Here is a 25,389-nt window from a genome sequence, read left to right as displayed (position 1 = left end):
TTTTACTTAGAATCAGTATAATAGGTACAATATCCTGATACAGGCCTTTACGAACTATGTACCCATAATTTACAGGGTGTTGCTAAAATTAGGTGAATCAGAAATTCATGCTGAACAACTTGACATGTATTGTATTTTATTTATTATTCATAATATTCATTACATGTCAGGAAGAAAAATAATAATAATAATATAAAAAAATAAGTCATAAATTAAATCCCATAAAAATGTACTTAGTAGTACAAAACAAAGTACAAATGATTAATAATAAAATGTCATGAAACTATAAGTAACCTCTCTTTCCGATATTAAATCATGATTGCTTAGTTCCATACCTACATCAGATGTAATACAGGAAACATAGATCAAACTTAATCATATCAAATTGAGATGATTGATGATGATGATAAAAATGAAAATGATAGTAATTAAAAGTAGAAAAAGATTATAGAATATTGAACAATTGATTAAAAACAAAACAATAGCTGTAACAAACTTATAACTCAACAAGAACTCAGTAGGAACTATATAAGTTATGTAACAGATTCGTAACCGAATTTGAGAAAGAAATCAATCCCCATAACAACTGCAAAACATTCTTCCTTTTAATTTAGTAAGAGTAAGTAGGTTCTTCGTAATAAGTATCTTGATTAGGTTTTTACTTATCCTACTTACTCAAAGTGTCAATGCAAAGAACTGCATATACAAAGTGTTGCAAAAAGGGTATAGGTACTAAGCCGAAACCTACATTTGCAACATGGTATATCTAAGCCCGAAAATTAAATCAGAAATTAAATATTCGTGATTTTAGTATAGTGCAATTTTTTATCAATGACGTAGGTACTACAGTTTGTAGATATTAGGGCCTACAATAATAGGCCCTAATCTTCACAGTCAACAGCTGTTTCATATTGAAATCAACCAAAACTATGTTAAACTTATACTTACTTAATATTAGATGCATGGCATGGGTAGTCAATCCAATACAGAGTACTCACAAGCATAGTTATTTACATGGGTACATATGAGTAAGCATTTGTTTATGCACTGTTATATACTATATACCATTTATTTCACAGTTTAACAAACACATTTATTCTTTCTTCCTATATATTTTTTACAACGTATTTAAAGATCAGTTAAAATTAATAAAATGTTATATGCTAATTATGGAGCATGCACTTAAAATAGACCTACTTGTAATATATGTATACGCCACATAGGTACCCTTTAAGAACTGGTTCTGGCAGAATTATCAGCGCTATATATATATACACACTTATATATGTAGCACATGCTGAGTCTGAACCATTTCGCTATCACTGTGCACGACATGGAGATTGGCAACCATAAAATATTGTTTATTTATTTAATGTATAAGCTGTGTACCTACCTAATTTGTATTGTTATGTGATTTTCCATGTTGTGTATTCTTGAAGGCGAATAAACTATTTCTTTCTTTCTTTCTTTACTACGGGAACGGGACTAACATAACACTCTGGTGAAAAGTGGGTGCAGCAATGCACCTCTGCCTACCCCGCAAGGGAGTACGTTAGTACAAGGCGTGAGTACGTGTTGTTGTTGATTGACATGTAGCATGCACTAAGCGCAACACCCTGTATACAGCCGGAAAGCCGGCTGTTTCCTACAGCTTGCCTTACTTTATAGTCCCGTCGGAACTAGAAAAACCGTGAGAAAATATAGGCTGATTATAATTAAATTCATTATAAGTGTTCTGTGGCGTAATAATAGTGACAATGGCGTGAAAAAAACTGATCTATTTGCTTGCAAGCGTCAAGCATCTTATTGATATGTTATAGCTAGTGTTGTACCTGCCATCGATTTTATATAAATTTTATTGTACAGGGTGTAATGTTACTATTTTACTGCTCAAATAAATTTTATTTTATTTATTTAATATTTAAAAGGGTGTATATTAAAGAGTAGACCAACGTAAACCTGAAGATAAGATAAGAAGAACGGTTGTCATGTCATGAATCCGAAACACCAGCTAATATTTTCGTAGCCTAGGTAGTTTTTAAGATTTGTCAATTTTGAATATTTTCACAATTTTCCCCTACTAATATTTGCACATAAATAATCTTTTTTTTCTACTTTTGATGCGTGTCAGTGTGGAAACCGCCTAATACTAATTCACTTAGTACCATCGTCGAAATATAATAGGCCCGTTTGGACACCCTACACAAATTTGATATTTACTCTTGATTTACTTGATGAAAAACATTAAAAGACACATAATCTGGCTTAAGTATTATTATTTTAACGGTCGAAAGGAAAAAGAACTATTGATCCACCAAAAGTTACTTATTGTTATTGTTTAGATTTTTTATGATTTAGATTTGACACCAGCTGTCATCCCATACATTTTGGAGCTGTCCAAACGGGCATATTATATTTCGACGACTGTTATACTAATTCACTTAGTAGGCGGAATCATTCGGTCACACATTTCACAAAGCATTCTTCTCTTTTGTGCGACACAAAGATGTCCAATAAAGTCCACAAAGAAATACAGTATGAATGGGAAACACTGAGGCTTTGATTGCTAGCGCTTTCGAAGCATCACTTAATTTCTATAGGATCGATTGAGTAGCCTACTTGCTAGAGTTGCTAGCGATTTATGTCAAATGCGCGCCTTCAACAGATTTCTAATCATGTCCGTCTGAAGATGTTTACATACGAACTAGATGGAGTGTCAGTGCAAAAGAAACACACACACACACGCACTCACGCCTTGTAATAATGTACTCCCTTGCGGGGTAGGCAGAGGTGCATTGCTGCACCCACTTTTCGCCAGAGTGTTATGTTAGTCCCAATGTAATAGGGGGCGGGCCTATTGCCATTTTACGGGCACATCCAAGACCCGAGAACAAATATCTGTGTTTAAACAAATATCTGCCCCAGCCGGGAATCGAACCCGGGACCATCGGCTCAGTAGTCAGCGTCACTAACCACTACGCCATTCGGTCGTCGTGATGCAAAAGAAACGTCTCGACAAATAACACCCCACTTCTACCACTGAGCTCTTATTTCGAATTAGTTCGGTTAGAAGATTTGTGGCTTTATTCATTGGTACAATGGTTTTCATTAGGTTGAACTTAAAACGGTTTTACAGTAAACTAAGTAAATGCTGACAGTTTTTTTTGTACCGTCTTGTTCGTATAATTATTGTTAATCTATGTGCCCCCCCGACGGATTGCAGTCTGGGAAATAAATCACAGATTAGTCTGTAATGACAGACGCATCTGTCATAATTAGTGACATTTTTAACTGAATACGGACTTACGGAGTGGTGAAAGAGGGCTATAGACTTGCGAATATAATTATATAGTAGTTGTAGGTATTGTTTAGAGTAAAATGGCTTTGCCGATGTGTTTTGAAGCTTCACAACTATACATTAGACGTATATGGAACTTATTTATACGTATAAGTACCTATATGTGTTGCAAAAATGGTAGGCTGGTAGAAAGCCGAAAAAAACTTTAAATTCGCATATTTTTTATTACTTAAGTACTTTATTTTAACTTTTTTACTATGGCGAGCATAACATCAAATTTTAACACAATATTGTCGCACACATTTTCGCAATATTTTCGCAACACCCTATACTATACCTAAATGTCTTATGCATTCCATCGACACCAGCCCACCACCCCAACACTACAGCAACATTGTACCTATTGTCTATGGTGAGTGTGTCACTCGTGGGTCACACAGTGTGAACGCGCTGGGTCAATGTAGGTTGTTGCTTCCGATAGTTCCGATCAACTGCTATTGGTGTTAGAGGGGTTGAATTTGAGGGTTACTGAGGTGAATACAAGAACAGGGTTGAAGAAGAGGTCATGAGACTAATCATCATTTTAGCATTTAGGCCAGCGGCAGCGTTTCCCGAATAACTATGGAATACCTTTTTGTTCTTCGTCTTTTTGGCGGAACCCTAGTTTTAGGCCTTGTTACCATACACCTATTTATCCCTAAGTACCTACCACGGATCCCCTGGGTTCCGCGGGAAACCCTGATTTAGGCTATATAATATGGTTATAGTTAGTGTGGTGCTCGTTGATATAGGCCTATGTCCAGCAGTGGACGATTACGGGCTGATGCTGAAGAGCTATTAGCACTCTTTGTTCCAACAAGAAATATATATACAGAATCCCCTCTTTTCATCAAGTTGACGTTTTTTTCGACAAAACATTTATTTCCATACAAAAGAGTTCAACGCTGAGTCTGAACTTTTTTTACTTACACCGGGTGTTGCAAAAAGGGTATACTAAGCTGAAACCTACGTGTGCAGCATGTTATATCTAAGCCCGGAAGTGAAATCAGAAGGTCATAATTCGCGAAAAAAAAAACATTGTCCATAGCAAAAAAGTCACGTGACCAAGAAATTTTCTATGGAAGATTGAAGAATTTGTTTTTTATGTGTAGGTACAGGATGTAACCGGTTTAACTTCCATCCTCTCAACCAATGTTCTCTTTCCTTCCAGTGGTCGCTGGCGCTAGCGGCGTGCTGCCTGGTGCTGGCGGCGGCGGCGGAGGACACGCCCCCGGGGCTGCTGCTCTCAGACAGCGAGCGAGACCTCGACGCCATGCCCTCTGACACTGCAGGTGCGTAGAGTAGTGTCTGATAGTGCTTGCTAGTGTCTGACAGTGTGGCTAGTACGTGCTGTGTGCACTCCGACAGTGACCTCGACTCCATGCTGTCTGACACTGCAGGGTCGAGTTGAGTGGTGTCTGACACTGGCACGGATTTTGAGCAGTCTTGGAGTATCTTTTTATTTAAATTAATTTAAAAATTAGTTTTTAAAATAAAACCTAATGACAAATGAAATACTTACAAGCAAAAATGATCGATTTCGTAGTTTATTTGTTTAATAGTATTTTGATTAAAAATATTGTTTATTTTTCGTGCCAAATAAGAATGAATAGAGTATAGAGTAGTGTCTCACAGTGCTCGCTAGTATTATGCGTGCGAGCGGAGGTCACATTATACTTAAAGAAAATGTCACCCACGGACTGGTTGCCACATATACTTATATTAGATTTGGAAGCTGGGATGAGATTTTCTTGAGCGATTGGCCCTGTCCTTACGCTAGTAATAAGTCAATGGGTCCATCCAGAAAATCCACAGTAACCTTTCTAACCTAATCCAATACTAACCAATTCATCTGTTTCGCAGCAGTAGCAGTGGCTCAGAAGCGCGAGGCGCCTCTCTCCAACTCGTACGGGGAGCCAATCCCGGCCGACGCCTATGGACCACCCAGGGACATACCTATCAGTGGTAAGAAACCTTTGCTATCTTTGACCCTCATCAGAGACCTTAGTCGGAGCTTTTACACCGTCTCAGAAGTGAAAACTAAGCGAGAATTATTAAAAAAGCGTGTGTGAATACATCTAGGTGGAGACTCTACTTTTTCACTGCTTAAGCAATGATAAAAGCTACAATATGATAATATTAGTCCCGTAACGTGTTGCAACAAACTCAAAATTGAAGAATTCATTTTCGCTTTGGGAGCGTTGAGTAAAAAAATCTTTAAGTATTCCTAAATACCCTATTCTGATATTTGCGGCGCTAAGCTAGTCCTCTCTCAAATTCCAAAATAATATCTCTGCTCGATCACAAATTAATGGAAGACCCCTCTCTTTTTTCCAGTCCAACAGCAGACCCAAGGGCCAGTCTACACCCCGGAGCTGCCGTCGCAAGGCCAGCAAGTGGTGTTCCAACAGAACCCTCCACCAGGTGCCTACGGACCCCCACAACCTGTCAGCTTCCCCAGCGTCAGCTACGAGGGACCCCCGCCGCCGCCGCACCCCATCAAGCCCTCCTACCAGCCCAAACCTAACTACGGACCACCCAAATTCTACGGTCCCCCAAAGCAAATGTACGGTCCACCGAAGAAGCTTTACGGACCGCCTAAGCAGAACCTTCCGAAGATCAATTATGGGGTTCCGTTTAACAAGGCTAAGTTGAGCTTCCCGAAGCCCATTTACGGGGTTCCGAAACAGCAGTACGGACCGCCGAAACCAATCTACGGTCCTCCCAAACAGAACTATGGAGCGCCACAGTCTGGGTTCCCTGAGCTATCCGCGCTGTCCCTCCCGAGCAACTCTTTGGGTGCTTTCGCGACTGTTTCGACCAGTTTCGGTCAAAACGTCCACTTTGGACAACAGCAGAGTCTCCCGGCACCGATCTACGGAACTCCCTTCACGTCGCTTCCCAACGACCTGAAGCCAAACTTCCCCATACCAGCCGACACATACGGGCCTCCTGGACACGCTTTAGGACCTATTGGGCCGACGGAACAGCTGTTCTTGCAAGAAGACAACCATTTAGCTGGTCACTACGGTCCACCTCAACCGGACCCGAACCCTCAGCCTCCACACCCTGGCATCCCGGCGCCTCCTACTCCCCCTCATGTCATCTACGACGGATGGAAGCCGATCCCCGGAGTCTCAGTGCCTTTTGAACAGCAGCAAAGCTACAACCAAGTGTCGCACAGCCAAGTGTCTCAAGGCGATGGAAACTTCGCCTCCAACGGCGACCAATACGGCCCGCCGCCGCCGCCTCCGATAGAAATCCACGTGAACTTGGACGAGCAGCCTTTGCCCAACGCTGGACAATCCCACCAGTTCTCTAACAATAACGCGCAAATAACTACAGGCTACTCCAGCGTGCACCAAGATGCGTTGGCCGACATCGACTTGAATTCCATCGTTGGTGGCGATTCTAACCACATTGACCAGTCCAAGACGATATTCGAGGCTCACTACACCGAGCCGGCTGGTGGTTCAGGGCCTGAGCTTTCTCTGCAAGCCTTACCTTCCCCCACACCTTCAGACAGCTACGGAGCGCCGCCCCAAGAATCTTTCACCTCTAGCGGTCCCTACCCAGCGTCTATCCGACAACAGGGAGCTAAAGGCTTGACCCCACCTTCAGGGTTCTACGGAGTGCCCCCAGGCAGCCAATACGGAGCGCCACCGCGCCCCCCGCCAGCCAACTTGCCCATCCCCTACGGAACCATCACTGGGGGAGGCCACTCTGGAGGCCATACGCCAAAACACCCGATCAAGTTCAGGGAATCTGTCCCAGAAGGACTGATCCAGCAGATCGCTCACACGACGAGCCATAAGGACCACCATAATATTGATCATTTGAGGCAAGGCCCAGCGTATCTACCGCCTCCGATCAGGGATATCAAGGATGCCAATCAGCAGATAGGAAACCACGGAGTGTCTTTCTCTATCGAGCCAACCAGCTTGTTCAGTCTTCCTCACAGTAACAGCCCTATCAACTTCCAGAATGTTCAACAGCCGAGCACGTCTTACGGATCTCCTGTAGACTCATACTCGGCGCCGCTGTTGACTGTTAGCGATCACGCAACGTCAGGGTCCTCTAACAACGAAATCACAGCGACTGTGGATGGCACTATTCTAGCGAATCTGTCTAATTTGGAAGCGGCTGCGATCCTCAAGCATTGTCCGTACCATGAGGCTATTCTCAGAGCAGCGAGGGCAGGAGAGAAGATTCCATCTGATTTAGCGTCTTCCTATGTGGCTAGTTTGAGTTCTTTAGGGTCAACTTTCTCTAAGAGCCAGCAGACGTTGATTTCGCCTCAGAATGGCTTCAACACGCCTGCGGCGGGAAGCGAATCTGTCAACTACAACTCGCAAGACCTCCAAACTGCCTCTCACACTCTGGTCCAAACCATTCTGCCGCCGAACGAAATCAGAAACGAAAAGTTCGACAAGACCAGCGTCCAGAAATCGAAATCGCTCAAAACCGACAGCGGAAAGCAACACGCTTACAAAGAGAACGAACTGAACTCCATTTCCGAACAGATCTTCAAGACTTCGGAGAAAATCAAGAGCTTAAACGAGGAGACTAAGCAACTGCAGCAAAACATCATCTCGACCTCACAAAACTTGAACCAAGTAAACGGACAGATAGTCACGACCAACCAGAAAGAGATCCCAGTTAAAGGCAACTACGGGACTTACTCGCTTCAGATCCAATCTGCCGACGGCGACCAGGGCAAGGGAGGACCTCCTTCAATCCCTCACGAGCAGTTGCTATCAGAAGGGTTACTCCAAAGCATTCTTCAAGCGATAGAGCAGCCAGGGAACAAGCAGAGACAATCGCAGCCACTACCCCAACCCCAGCAGCAGCAGTTCAAAATCCAGAACCAAAACGTCCACTTCCAAAACTCTGGTCTTTTAGACTTGGCTGGCATCGACGCCGGTGGCCTAGTCCTACCAGCAGGCTACGAGCCAATAGACCACACCAAAGAGAAGAAACCTCAACAACAACAGCAAACAGAGCAAAAGTACCAAACAGACCAGGAAATCCAAAGCACGCACAAAAACATCCAGCAGATTCTGAACAGTGAGATAGTTCACAGAGGCGATATCCCCGAATGCGACCAAAAACACGACAACTCTATCCGACACACAATCGTAGTGCCGGCTCCCTCTAACAGCATCGACAAACCAGCGCCAGTACAAGAGGAAGTAGATGAGAATGATGTCGCCATATTTTTCAACGAAAACAAGGACAAATCTAACGAGAACTCTGAGCCTGTGACCGAAATATCCGTAGCGACCAGCATCAGTGAAGAGGACAACCGAAGTGATGACTTTGGCAACAGAAAAGCGGAGTTTGGTGATAAGATTGATAAGAAAGAGAAGAAACAAGCGTAGTTAAATGGGTGTTGGCTCGAGATCTAGTCTGATAGAACCAGTGGCTTGGAATTTGCGAAAGAGGCTCAAGAAATAAGAATTGGTGAAAGGGAAATATTTTAATTCAAATATAGTTTGTTAATGTGGAATTTCACCAAACGCTAAACGTATTTAGTAGCTTGTCAAACGTCTGTCAGTACAAAATGTATAAAAATTTTGATTTAAATTCAATTTTAGCGTTTGGTAATAGTGATCCTAACAAATCAAGCTATTTAATTACTTATACAAATTCATGTGGAACTTACATACGTTTAAGTACCTACTTACTTACCCGGTGTTAAGACAGTTTTCATAAAATGATATAGCGTCATTTTTCCCCACTTCCGGTTTGTCTATGCTTGTTTAAACACAAAATGGCGTGCTGTTATTTGCTCATGGTTGTAAAGGATATAATTTATTGTTAATTTTTCGAAGTTCGCTGGTGCCATTAAGGGTTGTTTTCGCCATTTAAATAAAAAATAAAGGTCGGCGACTAAGACTTAGGATATTACTAAGGAAACGTACAAGTCTAGATTTAAGTGGAATATAAATCGAATTTAGCGCCATCTGTAGACAAGATTTGAAGCACGTCCGTAACTTGTGGTTGGAGGATCTATAGATCATTTATAGATCTTTCTAGACGTGATTTTAGAGGACGCGCTTCAAATTTCAAACATGTTTTTAATGTTATTTGATTAATTTAATGTTATTTTAATTTATTTATTACCAGTAAGTAGTAGTAGTATTAAGTTATTTTCAGTATTTGATCTTCAATCTGATCATCTGTATGTACTCTGTACAATCATTTAATTAGTTAAATGTTTAATATATACAATAAAATAAAACTATGCTTGTTTCATTTTTTATTTCTACAAACCAACACAAGACAGAAGAATATTTACAATATCAATAGATTCATCTATTTTAAATAAGTGTAAGTAAATAATTTAATTCAAAATAAAATATCTAATATAATTAGATTATTTACATTTTTAAATGCAGTTTATAATAAGTTACAATAAATTTACTCAAAAATACAAAAACACTCAGTCAGTGCAGTCAAACCCACGACTGCACATTTTAATAATAATAATAAGATGTGAGTACATTCACACACGGCCATCCGACCCTAAACTAGCTAGAGCCTGTAATATGGGTATCGGACAGCTACCTAATCACTAATGACAGATATCTAATATATCTATACAGATATAGTGCCACAAACTTATCTGTTCCGGTGAGAGCGAACTAAATTGATCCATATCTCATAACTTACCTATGAATTATAGATTCATATAGATTAGATTTATTAAAGTTAGGGTTTATCAAAACCACAAGGGTGAATTACCACTGCAGGCTAACTTAAAATCTTATAGAATCAAGAAATATTAGACATTTACGTGAGCTCTCACCGGAACAGATAAGTTTGTGGCACCGTACACGTCTGTATGACATGGCGATATTATTTGAATGCCCCCCACTGATGTTTATACGCCGCCGCCGTCTATACGCCTTTTGACACGATACTAAATTATTGTTACATCGTATACGCCTTTATTTTTTATTAATATCTCAAAATATATTATACTGAAAATTAAAAAAAAATACAGAACGTGCATAACTAGTATAGGAATCGATTGCCATGAAAAACGCAAAATCTAAATCTTGCATGTACGCCCCTCTCGCATGAAGCCCGCGATATGCTGTACATAATATATCAAGACCCTGGTACAAATATAATTTTTGTTTCATTTTCTCCATATTTTTATATTCAGCTCTGGTTGTGCTTTTCTCGCTGTGAGACGCGGCTTCGGCTTTTGGTTTAGGTGCACCTGGAATAAAATAAATAAATAAATATGTGGGGACATCTCACACACGGCCATCCGACCCCAAGCTAGGCAGAGCCTGTGTTATGGGTGTCGGACAGCTGATATATCTACACAAATACATAGATAGATAGATACTAAATATAAATATCAACACCCAAGACCCGAGTACAAATATCTGTCTTTAAACAAATATCTGCCCCAGCCGGGAATCGAACCCGGGACCTTCGGCTCAGTAGTCAGGGTCACTAACCACTACGCCATTCGGTCGTCATATACAATCACAGGTGAGATTGTGGATTCAATATATTACTTGTGAATCGGAGCGGTGGTAGCTCAGTCGGGTAAGCGCCCGCTTTTCACACCAGAGATGCGGGTTCGAATCCCGGCGCTGACATGTACCAATGAGTTCTTTTCTGAATTTAAGTACAATGTATACCACCGCTCTTACAGTGAAGGAAAACATCGTGAGGAAACCTGCATATCTAGATTTAGCACAATCTAGATATGTGAACCCACCAACCCGCAGTGGACCAGCGTGGTGGGAAATGTTAGGACAAGCTTAGGAAGGCAGCTTAGACCTTGGGAATATGCACAAAGGTTCCACTCGAGAGAGCCAGGTGCAGGTACTTACACCCCCAAAGAAAATAGAATAGAATAGAATAGCTGAACTGATGTTCATGAAACTTGCTATGCTAAATAGAATAAAGCCGATAGACTAGATTAACACATAGGGTACTTTTTATCCCAAAATTCCCACAGGAAAACCTTCTAAGGTGAAGCGAATGGCAATATTTTGCCCTATTGGGTGCGAGTCTTTTTGCCTTATAAAGTTTTCTCGTAAGAATTCCGAGAAAAACATGGCCTATAATATGTTAAATCCAGGCTGTGTATGAACATCAATTTTCATCAATGAAATTGTTCCTACCATCCATACATCCATACCTACAAACTTCACATTTACAATATTAGTAAACGTAACGTTCTTGTCGGGCTCACCAGCAAGTGGTTTTTACCTGAGAGAATGGGGCATTCTTATAGGACCTTAAAACTCTTTCACGGAAAAACGCCTGAAGAAATTTTGATGAAATTTGGTATGTAGGGTAGCTGACTTCCTACATTAATAAAGCTAAAATCAAAAACTGCCCGCTATCTACACTTTCCCATAAAAAGATTTCCCGTGGGAATTCCGGGATAAAAAGTAGCCTACATGTTAATCCAGGGCTCTGGCTTCGTACATTCCAAATTTCATCAGAATTGTTCCACCCGTTTTCTCATGAAAACTCTTTTCCCCATCCATCATGTCGGGGTCACCACTGACTATATTACCTGTCGGTTGTGCTTGTAGAGGTTGGACTGCTGCGAGAAGGTGGTGGGGCAGAACTCGCAGATGAAGGGACGCTCGCCAGTGTGCGAGCGGATGTGGCTCTCCAGTTGCACCTTCGTCTGGGAATTACACGACAATACTTTAATAGGTACACTTAAGAAATAAATAGATGAATGGTTGCATGTGTTGGTAGGAGAATAAAGATAGAGATAGAGATAGTGGCAGAGATAGAAATAGTGATAGAGATAGATAGATAAATTCCATCATCGCTGCATAGTCTTCCTTATATTTTTTATGACATGTCCTATAGACGACGCGACGTAACGCAGAGCAACACACTAATAGGGCCTCACTCTGATGCGTTTCCAGTGTGTTGGAATGTGCGTGTTTTGTATAGGTACAAACTAAGATACTTATACGTTACGTTCAAACACACATGAAGGCGTACAATGAAACGTTGCATGGTAAAACAATAAATGTGAAAATCTAACGCGCTTGCTTATATCGCGCAGCTTAGAAAGCGAGCGCGTAAGACTCTTCTCACATCTTATCTGCGTCTTGCGCCCCATGCTAGGTCTACTCACAGGGAATCCTTTCCCGCAGTGATGGCACATCTTATCAAGTGCGCGGCCGCGGTGCACGTTGCGCACGTGTTGTTCCAGACACACGCGGTTCTTGGACGGCTTGTGGCAGATGTCGCACTGGTACGACCTGAAGATTAACAATATACGAACGATAACAATACATATACGAACAAGCTGTATATGACTCACCACATACAAAAGCAAAGGTTAAAACTGTCCGCATTTTGTTTACTGTTAAACCGTTTGAATTCCACAATGTGAATAAAATCACAAATTTAGTTCATACTAACAGCTGGAAACAGAAATCCCGCGAGTTCGCTTTAAAAAGTTTTCCTGTTGGAATTCGGCGATAAAAAGAAGCTTATGAGTTATTCCAGGGTGTGAGCTAACGCCATACCAAACTTCATTAAAATCGATTCAGCCGTTTTGACGTGAAGAAGTAACAAACATACACACACACATACTCACAAACTTTCGCCTTTATAATATTAGTAGGAAGTAGGATCAAAACATTTTTGGAGCTCATGCTATAATTACAAAGTATAGCTTGGTGGGATTAAAGCTCCAATGTCTTCTGTCAGAAGGGGTTTCCACTCACTTGTGCAGATGTTTCTCCTCGATGTGGTCTCTGAGCTTGGTCTTGTTCGCGTAGCGCCGCCCGCAGTCGTCGCAAATGAATCTGGAATTAAATCATTACTATGTATATTCATTCACATGGCATACATACATACATATACACTCATGACTGTAATCCCCGAAGGGGTAGTCAGAGGGCCACCTCTGCGCTGCGAAAAGTGGGCGGCTCGCTTGTGAGCCATCACAAGCGAGCCACCCACTTTTCGCAGCACATTTGTACTCACGTGATAGGTTTCGAACCATATCGCCGTTTTGGAATAAGTACAATGCACTTAGGTTACGAGCCGGATATGAACTAGCGACCTATGGATGGAGATTGGTTTTCAAGTTGCTCGAAGGCCTCTGACTAGGCTTAACGGTCGAAACAGCAACCCATTACGATTCTACAAAGATGATGATGATATCTCTAGCTGTAAGTTTTCTATTAAATAAATAAATAATAATTAAAAAATCTTTATTCCTAGTACACTTAACCCTTTTCATCGAAATATCCTTCCACCCAAAGGTTGCCTGGAAGAAATCGCTTTAAGCGATAAGGCCGCCATTTGTACATATGTGTTAGATTAAGTTTTTTTGTAATTTTTGTCCATGTTTTTGTGTACAAATAAAGAATATCTATCTATCTAAATAAGAAATGACTAACTTCAACTGATCACTAGTGACGTGCTTGAGGGAGCTGCGCAGGTGCCGCTGCAGGGAGCACACGCTGGCGAAGCTCACGCCGCACTCCGCGCAGTGCGCCGCCGCCGGCGTAGAGCCCTGAGGGTTACAATGTTATTAGGAAGATTGACTGGAAAAAAATGAGTTTTGTCAAACAAAAATAGGCGCATTTGGCAGAAAGGCAGAAAAAAATATTTTAGCAATGGCCTACTATTATATCAATAGTTTTGCTAGTAGAAAATGAAATATAAGAAAACGCACATATAGCCAAATTTTTAAAAAGAATTTTAGTTATTTTCCCTTCACACGACAGACCGCGACATGGCGACTCTGTCAAAAAGGAAATGGGCCAGGCGAGGATGTCTTGGGCGGATTTCTCTGAGCTACCCCAAGATCGTTCGGCCATTTGCTGCCCAGCACAGATTGGTGATAAGTAAGTAGGTACTGTGGAAACGAAAACGCTCTGCATAATGCAGTGACTTATTATCCATGAATAAAATAAATACGGACAACACCTTTGTGAATAAAATTCATAAAATTCTAAGTGGCAAATATTATTTATTCACTAGAGCGTAGAGTTGCAAAAGCAGTATAGTGAGCCGAAAAGGTGACTCATGGAGTTATTCTGAACGGAAAGTATAACTGTACGTACGGTCAGCTGTATAAGTAGCTGTACACTTATGTACCTTGTCAAACTGCTACATTACTACATAACAAACCGTCAATGTTTGAATAGGCAGTTTGTGAGTTTGACAAGGTACATAAGTGAACAGCTACTTATGCACCTGACCGTACCTTCCGCTCGTGTATGTCCATGTGCTTCTTGAGGCTGGTCTTCCAGCGGAGCCGCTGGCCGCAGCGCGCGCACGGGAAGCCGCCGCCCAGCGCGTGCACCGTGCTGGAATAGTAACATCATCAATATTAATATTACCACTAGACGATCGCTGTACGAACTCCGAATCGTTTTCCGAATAACTCTTCTCTGATAGCACGGTTCGTCCGGAAATTACTGTTCGACGACGGTTGCTTTAACGAAGAAAACATTCGCCGATAGAAAGGTTCACCGAAAATACTATATTCAAATTCAAATTCAAATATATTTATTTTTATAAACCGATGGTTCATTTAACGAAAGAATGGATTGTGATGGATGGTACCTACACCGTACACCGAAAACTTTTGCCGGAATACCTCAGAAATTGTCAGACACAGGTGTGTAGATTGTAGAAAAAAAAATATTATACACTCACGACTAGTCACGACCAATGAAAAAGTCCCAGTGACATCATGGAACCGCAATGACAGTGATGGGTCTTTTTCATTGCTCGTTAGTGCACTTGTTTAAATTTGAGAAAAAATAATAAAATAGTTAATATGCAAATACTTAATAATGTTGTTGCCACTTGGTTACTACAAAAGGCCATCAAAACGTGGCCAATACTTGTTTCTACATAGTTAGGGGGCGGTTTTGAAGCAACCCTTATATTAAGTGCCAGTTGGATTGAAAAAGCTTCTTATAATCGGTCTATTTGAAACATAAAGGGTGTCCAAAGTGTGTCAATACTCACTTGCGATGGTTCGTGAGTCCGGCGCGCTGGCTGAACGTCTTGTTGCACTGCGGACAAGACACGCGCGCCGAGTGGAGACTCACGTGGTAGCGGTGCGCGTCTTTAGAACTGTAATAGGGATGGGTGTGAAGTGTGACGACGTGAATTTGCTTCGTGTTCTTTTATGTTCGAAATAGAGTACATGAATACCAACATTACCAACGTGAACTGACTGAATCTGATTGTTTTGGCAACGTCTTATACTTACACAGAAGTTTGAGACGGGTGTGAAATTTGTCAGCGTAGATTTTGTGTATTTTCTCTGTAAACTGTACTCACTGGGACAGCTTCCCGCAGTGAGTACACTTGTACTCGGGCGGCTGTGCCTCGTGCGCGGCGGAGTAGTGTTGCAGCGGCTGCTAGAGTAGTCTCTGTACTCACTGGGACAGCTTCCCGCAGTGAGTACACTTGTACTCGGGCGGCTGTGCCTCGTGTGCGGTGCTGTAGTGTTGCAGCAGCTGCTTGCGGTCCGACGAGCGCTTGTGGCATAATGTGCACTCGTATCTGTCATCAGAAATATGTCATCAATTCATCATCATCATCTGGACGGTGATTTTAATTATAATTACTATACCTACTTGAGCCATTAATAACGTAGGAGCCATTTTATAAGACCTTCGGAACGTGAACATTAGTGAGAGCGAGAGGTCAGATGGCTGTTTACAATGGGTTAAGTATTCAGTTTCCTTGTACTTCTTAATTATTTTGTATTTTTATCTTATTTATTTATTAGTATACGGACTGGTAAAAAGGGTCTAGTAATTCCAAAAGAAGTGTCCCATGGTGAGTCATTCTAAACAACTTTAGATCTAAAACAATTGAAAATTTGCGAAATATCGCGCTTTTCCTATACCACCTAAGTCGCAATAGGTCAACAACCTGTATACTCCGATATCTAGGTAATAATAATAGCCATAGCTGTTAAGCATTATTGTTTTTATAATAAATAAATAAATGAATGAATTAATGAATGACCTACCTGCGCGAGTGCCGTTTGTAGTGCGCGGAGAACGCATTCACGGAACCGATCACCGTCTTGCAGATGGGACAGCTGTACTTGCCTCGACTCTGGAAATATTCACGTAAATTTATGACGACGAATAGTGCACTGCATACATTATTATAATTTACCAAGATTTATATTGAAATTCATAACTTTTTATCTAAATTAATATCGACGAATATTGCACTACGCGAAAAATGGCACATTGGTAACGATTCTGAAGGCACCTATACCTTGTTTCACGGGGAAAGACATCTGAAAGAACTCTTATTACATTCTAATAAGGGTAGATGAGATCTTTCCACAAGGTATCATTTAAATAGAACACTGTCACAATCAAAAATGATTTTCTGTTATTCGACAGATATTATGTCGAGCCCACTCCCACTTCACATTTTAAAACAAGAAAGAAAGAAAATTTATTTATTTCTAACACACACAGAAACAACACATACATTTACAAGAAAAAGGTTATAAAGTAAATAAAAAAATAAGTAGGTAATTAAAAGAATGTTGCTTCTCGGTGCTGAAATGGGTTCTAGTTCAGCTTGATGCTATGGCAGGTACTAAACCACACCATAGCGCTGGTTTTCAACTAGAACCCCTGGGTGAAGTCACGGACTGACTTGACACAAAAAAAAACATAAAAAAAAAAAAAAAAAAAAACACGCACTCACGCCTTTACTAGTGTACTCCCTTGCGGGGTAGGCAGAGGTGCATTGCTGCACCCACTTTTCGCCAGAGTGTTATGTTAGTCCCAATGTAATAGGGGGCGGGCCTATTGCCATTTTACGGGCACATCCAAGACCCGAGAACAAATATCTGTGTTTAAACAAATATCTGCCCCAGCCGGGAATCGAACCCGGGACCATCGGCTCAGTAGTCAGGTCACTAACCACTACGCCATTCGGTCGTCGTAAAAAATAACAAACAGAATAAAAAACAGTAACAACATGCAATTTTACCCAAAAAAATCCACAAACGCAATAAACGCAAAACAAGATCCACCAACCCCATGTTTTTTAAGCCCGTGTTCTATCCGGCTCGCCTCGCTACTGAATCCAACGATGCAGGTTTCACACTTGTACTCCGCACTTGTGTAGGCCTCCGCCTCCGCGCGTTTCGCTCTCTCCGCCAGCATCTCCGCGTAGGTTAGCTCTATGGTGTGTATTTTGGATTCCGTTTTGGTTTTTGATGGCTGCCGGGTTAGAATAGAATAGAATAGATATTATTATTATTATTATTTAACTCTTTATTGTACAAATATTACAAATAAAAGTACTGTTGATATTCTGTATTTGTACACAAAAACATGGACAAAAATTACAAAAAATTTAATCTAACACATATGCACCAATGGCGGCCTTATCGCTTAAAGCGATTTCTTCCAGGCAACATTTAGGTGGAAGGATATTTCGATGCAAAGAGTTAAGTTTACTAGGGTTAATAGGTGATTAATCGTCTGTTATATGAGAATGAATGAATGCGGAATCTATTAAATTAGTAAAATTCAACTTATCACAAAATGATTTTGTAAAACTAGGAGAAAATTTAGAAGATATTTGTACTCGGGTCTTGGGTGTTGATATTTATAATTAATATGTATCTATCTATGTATTTGTGTAGATATATCAGCTGTCCAATTCCCATGACACAGGCTCTGCCTAGCTTGAGGTCGGATGGCCGTGTGTGAGATGTCCCCACATAAAAAAACACTTAAAAAACGCTATACAACAACTTACCTTCTTCTCTTTTGTCAATTTCTTGACAATCTCTTCAGCATCCTCCGTTTTTCCTTCCATTTTAATATTCAACTTCCTTTTTTTGCTTCCTTTTTTCTTTTTCCCATCATCATCATCATTAAATTCATCATTGAGGATGGCTTTAACCTCTGTCTCCAGTTTGACCATCTCTTCGGATACATCTGATAAGTATGGAGCGTCGTCCACGTCTGATGATACCGTCTCACGCTTAACATCTGAAAGAAAGAAATAGTTTATTCGCCTTCAAGAATACATCTGTGATAAGAAATGAATTAAATAGGATTAATAATATAGATGGTGCAGCTAAAAAGGGGTGTCATTCTAAACCAGTTTGTACGGTTTTTAAATACATATTTGCAAATACATTTCTAGAAATATAAATTTCAATCCTAATCCTAACTATCCTAATCCTAACTATAAATGCGAAATAACTGTGTCTGTCTGTCTGTCTGTCTGTCTGTTACTCTTTCACGCAAAAACTACTGAACGGATTTGAATGGAATTTGGTATACATATGGTCTAGACCCTGAGAAAGAACATAGGCTACTTTTTATCCCGGAATTCCCACGGGAAAACTTTTTAAGGCGAAGCGAAGCGCGCGGGTACAGCTAGTTTGAGTATAAATTATTAACAGTACTATAATACTTAGGATTTCACACTCTTTTATCAGAGAAACCCTGAAAGAAATTAAAAAAAAAAAACACGCACTCACGCCTTGTACTAATGTACTCCCTTGCGGGGTAGGCAGAGGTGCATTGCTGCACCCACTTTTCGCCAGAGTGTTATGTTAGTCCCATGTAATAGGGGGCGGGCCTATTGCCATTTTACGGGCACATCCAAGACCCGAGAACAAATATCTGTGTTTAAACAAATATCTGCCCCAGCCGGGAATCGAACCCGGGACCATCGGCTCAGTAGTCAGGGTCACTAACCACTACGCCATTCGGTCGTCTATGAAAGAAATATTTATGATTTATTTTATTTTATACTATAACAACCGCAACCTATACCATTTGTACTCACGTGGAGTACAAATGAACAGCAAAAAGCGGGTGACTTCTGACCGCGCTTGCGAGTCACCTCTGACTACCCCTTCGGCGATTGCAGTCGTGAGCATATGTATGTGTGTATGTAATTCTATCAATGACAAAAGAATAAAGAGAGGACCTGGCATAAAAATCGGTATTTAAAAATATATCGTCGTCTCTTTTTAACTTATTAGTGTTATCGTACGTAAAAAAGGACAACAGTAGTTTTGTCTTTGCCTAAAATTACAACATTGCGACCGGTCGCCATGTTGATTGACATCCAAACACAAGGTACTTCAGCTGTCAAACAATTTGTTTGTTTACATTTTTCAAGGAAACCGCCGTCATTTTAATTGAAACCAAAGTTTAGGTAAGCGCATTTTTTTCGTGGATATGCCATGTCCTCTCTTTATTCCTTTGTCATTGAATTCTATTGCTTGTTTGCTCTGACAGCATAGAGTCAAAGCAAGATCAAAATGTTAGTTATAGTTACAGATGTTTTTAATAAATAAAGTCCATCTCACCATCCTCCTCCACGGCCCAGTCCTCCTTCTCATCCTTCACAAACAGCTGTACTTCCACCATCTGCAAACAACAATTTACTGTAGAATATACTGCATTTGGTTATGTTTGTCTTTGGCAACCAGCCATTCTAGGAATAAAAATCCACTAGATTAAGTATAGTATAGTAATATAGTATAGTATAGTATAGTCCATCTTCTATCGTCAAAGCCTTAAGTACTACCAATCACTTTTTCAACATCACCAAAGGTTAACTGGTAGAAAATGCTGCTAGCATTACAGTCGTCGAAATACAAATAGGCCTGTTTGGACAGCTACACAAATTTGCTATTTACTCTTGATTTACTTGATGAAATACATAAAAAGACACATAATCTGGCTTATTATTTAACGGCCGAAAGAAAAAAGAACTTTTTAAGCACCAAAAGTTACTTATTGTATAGATTTTTTATGATTTAGGTTTGACACCAGCTGTCATCCCATACATTTTGGAGCTGTCCAAACGGTCCTATTATATGTCGACGACTGTAAGTTCGCCTTTGTACAAATTTACTTTGTGCAATAAATAATAATATATGTTATGATTACCTTGGTCTCCCCGTCCCCCGCACACTCCACCTCCACAGAGGGCGCCACATTCACATGCTCATTCACAGTCATCTGAAGTCTCGGGGTGCGGCTCACGTCGGTTAACAGACATTCGTTTAGGCTCTGTAATAAATACAATATATTCATTTTTTGATCACTCAAGAAACTAGGTGTGTTTTGCCTGCAAGAGGCATGAAAATTGCTGTTCATGATGGGGGAAAACTGCTTAATTGCATGTAGAATGCAATTAACGATGATAAATTTCAAGTGAAAGAGATGATATTGTATGACTCTTACAAAAACACGTTTTTTTTTTTCGTTAAAATTTTAGCGAAAGATCTAGTCTAAGAACCTTTGTCTGTGTAGGTCACCTTAAAGGAGCAACAGACATGGCATTTTCTAATATTGTACAGCCAAAGTCAACAGGATATCCTTACTAATATTATAAATGCGAAAGTAACTGTGTCTGTCTGTCTGTATATCTGTTACTCTTTCACGCCAAAACTACTGGACGGATTTGAATGAAATTTGGTAAACATATGGTGTAGACCCTGAGAAAGAACATAGGCTACTTTTTATTCCGGAATTCCCACAGGAAAACTTTTTAAGGTGAAGCAAAGCTTGCGGGAACAGCTAGTATTATATAATAGTAGAGCTACCCTCTCACCTCAGCAGTGTAAGTCTGCAGTATCCTGTACGAGTCTTTGACCTGTTCCCGAAAGGAGACGATCTTCCGCAGCAGCGCGGCGCACTCCCAGCACACGAGCGGATGCACCTCCATGGCAGTACAGAGCTGGAAATTAACCATTCACTTACTGGATGCCAACTATTCTTACTATAGGTGGGAACCTATTAATGGCATTTCCGTGTTTTGTTGAATTTTATAATTTTGTTACCATATAAGTTGGCGCAAATGCTGTTGGTTCTCCATGAACAATATAAATAAATAAATAGATATACAGATTATACAGGGTTATTGGTTGGTGTTTTTATTTAAATGGACAGAGGAAGGCATTTCCAGTCAATTAAACCCTATACTTATTGCCTTTTCTTGAAATACAATACAATACTACACCTTATTTGCACCAACAACAAAAATTACAAAAAATAAAACAGTATAAAGGTGGCCTTATTGCTTATAGCAATCTCTACCAGACACAACCTTTGCATAATTAAATTATTAAGATTTGAAATATTTAATATTTATGTTTTTGCCCAAGTTTTATGCAAAAACATGAAATACGGGTATCGGACAGCTGATATATCTACAGACAGACAGACCCAAGTACAAATGTTAATATCTACACTGGGCTGTAGTAGTAGTAGTAGTATCTGTCTTTAAACAAATATTTGCCCCAGCCGGGGATCGATCCCGGGACCTTCAGCATAGGTTCAGTCAGGGTCAACCACTACACCATTCGGTTGAATATAATAAGCTGCGTACACACCGGCCCAACGAACGCCCAACGAACGCCAACGGTGATGCCAACGATGGATATTATTCATACATAATACAGGGCAGATTGCTGCAACGAAGGTCAACGAAAAACGTTCGTTGGCGTTCGTTGGCCCGGTGTGTACGCGGCTATAGTGAACAGGTGTAGAAATCACAAGTAAAGGATTCGAATAAGCATCTTACCGGAATCTCTCGAATAGTGTCCAAATAGTATTGTCTGAGTTTGTAATCGTCTATAGTTCGCAGCGCGCGGCCAACGCACAGGCAGGCCGAGCAGATCAGAGACATTTCAGACGTTTCCGTTTTAATATCCATCGTAGAAGATTGTAACGAAATTACGATTCTTATTTTTGTAATTAACAATTATGTGTTTAAGTGAAGAAGCTGCCGATTTACCAATATTGTCCTTTGAGCATTTTACTGTATTTTTTTTGTATTATGTGGTAATAAAATTTGTATTTTCGTTGAAATTCGTGAAAATTTACGAAAATAAACAAAAAAGAAAGCGAAGCGGTCTAGCAGCTCCATAGATATCTGTCAAAGAAGATCACAGATTAACATAATTATACGTATTCTAAGGGAAGACACATTGAAGTTACCATAAAAAATATGTCATTATCTACCCTACAAATTTTTGACTGCTGAACTTCTACTTTGAAAGTAGTTGACAGTTCCTTTATTAACAAGGTCGAAGAGAGAATATTGTGATATTGAGCTGTGGCGCTCCTTGGCAGAGACCTATGTTTATTAGTAACAATGACCAAGGATCATTGTGTACTTCTCTGCAGTGAGACAATGGACTGAAGGTGATGATAAATTCAAGTAAAATTGAGTGTGATGTATTCAACAGTACACTTACACGTTATGGATTTACCTTTAACGCAATAGTTTAAAATAACCGGAGTGCTATTTGTACAAAAAAAAACTACCTTCTGCTCACAGTTTATTCCACCTGGCAACACCGAGTTACGCAGCCATTTTGTGGTGTCTGACTTGCAGTGAGGGATCGTCTCGAATTTTTGTCTATTTTACATGGGAGTATTACTTTTTGTTGTGATTAGCGAAGATAAATAGTTTGTTTTGTTTTGGGAGTTGGATTTTCGGTAATAAAACATGGAACAAGACGTGGAAAGTGGTTTGGAGGGCACCCTGACTTCCTACCGACATATTTGCAGTATTTGCCTGAGCACAGATCGTAACTTGGTGGTGATAAACGGAGACAATCAGCTCCAAGAAGTGTTTAGGCTTCTCATGTATGATTTCGCGGGAGACCGGGTAAGATGTAAAAACTTTTAAACTGTAAATTTCTAAACAATATGCCCCCTAAATGACCGATTAACCAAATTAGATTCAATTAAGTACTAAACCTAATTGGTTGTAAGTGAAGGGAAAACAAGCTCACTACCTGAATTTATTCATTAATTTTATTAAATTGTGCCAGAATAACTTCCTGTCTGGATTCAAACCTGGGAAAGAAGAGCCAGTAAAATTCCAGCTAAATTCCTTTCATTATAATCAAAGCCATGGATTACAGACTAAATAATACCTTATATAAAATGGCAAAAGGTCTTGTTAGTTTAGATCTTCAATAACACTGTGAAAGGAAGGTTGCAGTAATGCAGCTCTACCGTCAGAGGAGTACTATCGGGCAACCAGACTGGTTTAAAGCTTACAACCACTACTTAAGCCAGCCTGCATGTTTAATACAAACACATATGCCCGCAAACACATATAATCAAAATAGAATCAGAAACTAAAGAATAGATATCATCACATAATCTGCTCAGTATAACACCCCTTCAAAGCTCCTCATAACAACATTCCACCTCCCCAGTTTTCCGACCCCCTGGTGGAATTCTCCCAATTAGCGTGCTGGGAGTGCATGGCTACAAACCCTTTAGAGTAGTTCAGAACATCTAATAACACAATATTATGCGGGTAAGTAATACGAGGTATAAAAACGAATGGTATAACATTCACAAGGTATACGCCCATATGATATAAATTTATTAAGTATAACGATCACTGTGCATAACAAACGAAAGGCATAATTACTAAATACATAATTTCATTAAGAATAACGTTCAAAAAGTATAATTTCAATTGATATAACGATTAAAATGCATAACGTTTATAACATATATTCTACAATGGATATAATTATCATAATGTATAATGCACAAAAAGTATAAAAGATTGTCGTATCGTATTTTCATTATTATTGACGTTATGTGTGGGGAACGCTCCGCTCCGCTTCGCTGCGCTCCGCTTTGGTTTCGACGGACATGTGCACCTAACACGCTCCTCCTCGCTTTGCTCCTCGTCGCACCTATCTTCAGGTTTTGGTACTAGGGGTTTTGACATTATTATTATTATTGGCGCTATGTGGGGAGACGCTCCGCTCCGCTTCGCTGCGCTCCGCTTTGGTTTCGACGAACATGTGCACCTAACACGCTCCTCCTCGCTTTACTCGTCGTCGCACCTATCTTCAGGTTTTGGTACTAGGGGTTTTGACATTATTATTATTATTGGCGCTATGTGGGGAGACGCTCCGCTCCGCTTCGCTGCGCTCCGCTTTGGTTTCGACGAACATGTGCACCTAACACGCTCCTCCTCGCTTTGCTCGTCGTCGCACCTATCTTTAGGTTTTGGTGCTAGGGGATTTGACGGTGTTGGGTAATTAAACACAGATTATGAACTTTATACTAAATGATAGTATATATTTTAATCGATATACGTAATGTATGTTATACGAATTGATATTAGTCCTCGTAAGTATTATATATTTTGATTTTATATAAAATGTACGTTATACCAATTGAATCTTATACCTTATGAAAATATAGATTTTGTTGTTATACGTAACGTTCATTATATGTTGTGAACGTTATTAATGTGAAATTATACATTTCGTTTTTATACGTCGCAATACGCACCCATATTATGCTACAACCACATTTTGCAGACCACAACTGCTGCTACACGGGTTCATTATCAACATAAAGAAACATCACTTTATTGTCATTCCCCATAAATATGGTGCTATGATGGTGAAACATGCAAAATCCGTGTAGCAGCTTCAGATTCTGCCCTATAACAACCATTCAAATCTCATCTTAACACTACATTATCCCCTAAGTTCTCAGACCCCCTAGTGGAATTCTCTCAACTAGCGTGCTGGGAGTGCATGGCTACAAACCCTTACAGTAGTTCAGTGTGAAGACTGAATGGTGTAGCAGTTAGTGACCCTGACTGCTATGCCAAGATCTAGGTTCCCAGTCACATATTTGTATTGTATTCCAGTCTTGGGTGTTAATGTACTGGGTGCTATATATATTAATTATAATAAATGTATCTATCTGTGTACAATATCATTCTTATTACCTCCCCAGTTCTCCGACCCTCTAGTGGAATTCTCCCAGCTGGCGTGCTGGGAGTGCGCGGCGGCGCTGCGGCGCGCGGCGCGGCTCAAGCGCCAGCTGCACGCGGCGCAGCAGCAGCTGCAGCTGCTGGCTTTGGGGCATGAGGTATGGAGGCTTTTATGTAGATATAGTAGTAACAACTACAATAAGTACTCTTAATTTGCACCAAAGAAAGAGATATGTACAAGAAATAACAGACAGTACCTACAAAAGTTTATAATTAATGACACT

At 40.3% G+C, this 25,389-nt stretch overlaps 3 protein-coding genes and 1 long non-coding RNA gene across 6 annotated transcripts in view; 2 read left to right on the top strand and 2 right to left on the bottom strand.

Moving 5' to 3' along the window:
* The window catches only part of LOC105380911, a 41,260-nt gene extending 31,670 nt beyond the window's left edge, over window positions 1–9,590 (top strand). The window contains exons 3-5 of the mRNA XM_048623879.1: window positions 4,509–4,629; window positions 5,207–5,302; window positions 5,675–9,590. Coding sequence (XP_048479836.1) covers window positions 4,509–4,629; window positions 5,207–5,302; window positions 5,675–8,718 — 3,261 coding nt within the window. The 3' untranslated portion in view covers window positions 8,719–9,590. The remainder of the gene's footprint in view (window positions 1–4,508; window positions 4,630–5,206; window positions 5,303–5,674) is intronic.
* Window positions 9,585–12,026, bottom strand: LOC125489129. The gene is made up of 2 exons (XR_007266758.1): window positions 11,892–12,026; window positions 9,585–10,568 (listed from the first exon to the last, which is right to left on the bottom strand). It is a non-coding gene; the product is annotated as an uncharacterized LOC125489129 (long non-coding RNA).
* Window positions 12,027–12,030: 4 nt separating this feature from the next.
* Window positions 12,031–22,278, bottom strand: LOC105380912 (zinc finger protein 2). Its single transcript, XM_048624268.1, has 14 exons — window positions 21,920–22,278; window positions 20,948–21,073; window positions 20,281–20,403; window positions 19,695–19,755; window positions 18,122–18,357; window positions 17,392–17,577; window positions 16,356–16,444; window positions 15,758–15,880; window positions 15,338–15,445; window positions 14,565–14,667; window positions 13,753–13,868; window positions 13,072–13,152; window positions 12,474–12,600; window positions 12,031–12,042 (listed from the first exon to the last, which is right to left on the bottom strand). Exons 1-14 carry the CDS (start codon window positions 22,049–22,051, stop codon window positions 12,031–12,033), a joined length of 1,623 nt encoding a protein of 540 aa, XP_048480225.1. The 5' UTR covers window positions 22,052–22,278.
* Window positions 22,279–22,697: 419 nt separating this feature from the next.
* The window catches only part of LOC105389892 (zinc finger protein 723), a 28,497-nt gene continuing 25,805 nt past the window's right edge, over window positions 22,698–25,389 (top strand). For all 3 annotated transcript variants that reach the window (XM_048624070.1, XM_048624069.1, XM_048624068.1), the window contains exons 1-2: window positions 22,698–23,011; window positions 25,129–25,263. In XM_048624070.1, the coding sequence (XP_048480027.1) occupies window positions 22,850–23,011; window positions 25,129–25,263 (297 nt within the window). In that variant the 5' untranslated portion in view covers window positions 22,698–22,849. The remainder of the gene's footprint in view (window positions 23,012–25,128; window positions 25,264–25,389) is intronic.

This window comes from Plutella xylostella, chromosome 11 (assembly GCF_932276165.1).
Source record: "Plutella xylostella chromosome 11, ilPluXylo3.1, whole genome shotgun sequence".
In the NCBI taxonomy this organism is placed as follows: Eukaryota; Metazoa; Arthropoda; class Insecta; order Lepidoptera; family Plutellidae; genus Plutella; species Plutella xylostella.
Note: the sequence above shows the minus strand (reverse complement) of the source record. Positions and strands in the feature narration are given on the sequence as shown.